Source organism: Verticillium nonalfalfae (assembly GCF_003724135.2).
Source record: "Verticillium nonalfalfae strain VnAa140/NRRL 66861 chromosome Unknown scaffold_516, whole genome shotgun sequence".
Lineage (NCBI taxonomy): Eukaryota > Fungi > Ascomycota > Sordariomycetes > Glomerellales > Plectosphaerellaceae > Verticillium > Verticillium nonalfalfae.
Genome location: NW_021167741.1, coordinates 1 through 1,354, shown reverse-complemented (window position 1 = coordinate 1,354; position 1,354 = coordinate 1). Strand labels below are relative to the sequence as shown.

Below are 1,354 nucleotides of genomic sequence, written 5' to 3'. Positions count from 1 at the left end.
GTCTCGACGGTGCCGACGCTGGTGACGCAGACGACGACCGACTTTCGCGTCGCGTCGAGCAGCGCACCCGGCTCAGGCAGCGCGCCAGGCTCAGGCAGCACACCCGGCTCAGGCAGCGCACCCGGCTCAAGCAGCGCAAGGACCACGACGAGCACGGAAGGATCAGCATCCGAGTCAGACGGCGCGCCACCAACGGGGGCGACGCTGTCGGGGTCGGGGTCGCTGGCGTCGGCGACGTCCTCCACAGGGTTGCAGGCATCACCAACCGCGAGCCACACGTCGACCAGAACGGGGCAAGCGTCGGCGGGCGCATCGACGACATCGGCTGGTGCGCCCCTGGACGGACAGACCACGCCCGGCGCGCAAGCGAGCGTGCCCCCGGCGGCGGACGAGTCGTCGTCGCTCTTCCAGGTCAGCATGGCGTCCAAGGTCGTGCCATCGCCGGGGCTGACTGTGGTCGCCACGGTTGTGTCGGCGCTGGTGTCGACCATGACCGTCGTCCAGACCGTGACGGCCAGCTGCTCCGCGAAGGCATGAGTGCGACGCTGGACCTGGTGTCTGTGACGGCAGGCCACTGTCATCGAACTGCCATTGCACCGTCGACAAACTATATAAGTTGTCGAACCGGCGTGGTCGGCTTTCTGTCCTGGCGACTGTAACGTTGTGATTGCATCTGGCGTCTTACGCAGCTATCTCTTGCTTGATCGTATCACTGTCTTTTGCTTCTTGCTGTCTTCTCCTCTTCGCCTTCTTCTGCTGCCCATCTTCCTCGCCCACTTCGCCGTCCTCTCCTGCCCATCTTCCTCTCCTCCTCCTCTTCTTCCTCGCCCTCCTCTTCTTTCCCCTCCGCGCCTTCCCTTCCATGTGGCTCATCTGCCGTCGCTCCGGCCGTCCAACGGCACGCGAGACCCTCGCTGTATCTGTCCGCCTGGCTTCCAACTTCTTCGTCTTGACAAACTTGAGGGAGACGGAGACAACGCTCCGGAGGGCGGAACCTCGCAGTTCTTCCCATCCGGGCCGCACGCCCATCGCGACCCGTTAATGGCCATACTGCAGATGCTGCATCGCCTGGACACACGGGTGAAGAGACTGACCGACGCAAACGTCGATCGTCGAGTACGTGTTGTGGCACAGCGACGCAGGTCAGGTGTAAGAAGCTTATGCGGCAATAGGACATTCTGTCGATGGAGGGACCGATGGTGGCGCCGTCCACGCTGGAGGCACTGGACAGTGGCGTGCTGACGCCTCTATCCATGACCTCGCTGGAGTAATTGGCTGTTGGCGTTGCGCGAGGGTGGGTGTGATGCGCTGTGCGTTAGTGTCAGATAGTTTCAATACGTCTCCGGACCTGTTT

The 1,354-nt window shown here is 62.9% G+C and overlaps 1 protein-coding gene across 1 annotated transcript; it reads right to left on the bottom strand.

The window, feature by feature from the left end:
- Window positions 1–8: 8 nt before the first annotated feature.
- On the bottom strand, window positions 9–1,029 carry D7B24_006937 (uncharacterized protein; the record flags this gene model as incomplete). Its single annotated transcript, XM_028641057.1, has 2 exons — window positions 9–558; window positions 686–1,029. Coding segments are annotated over 2 exons (894 nt in total), but the record flags the coding sequence as incomplete, so codon positions are not given.
- Between the last annotated feature and the right edge of the window lie 325 nt (window positions 1,030–1,354).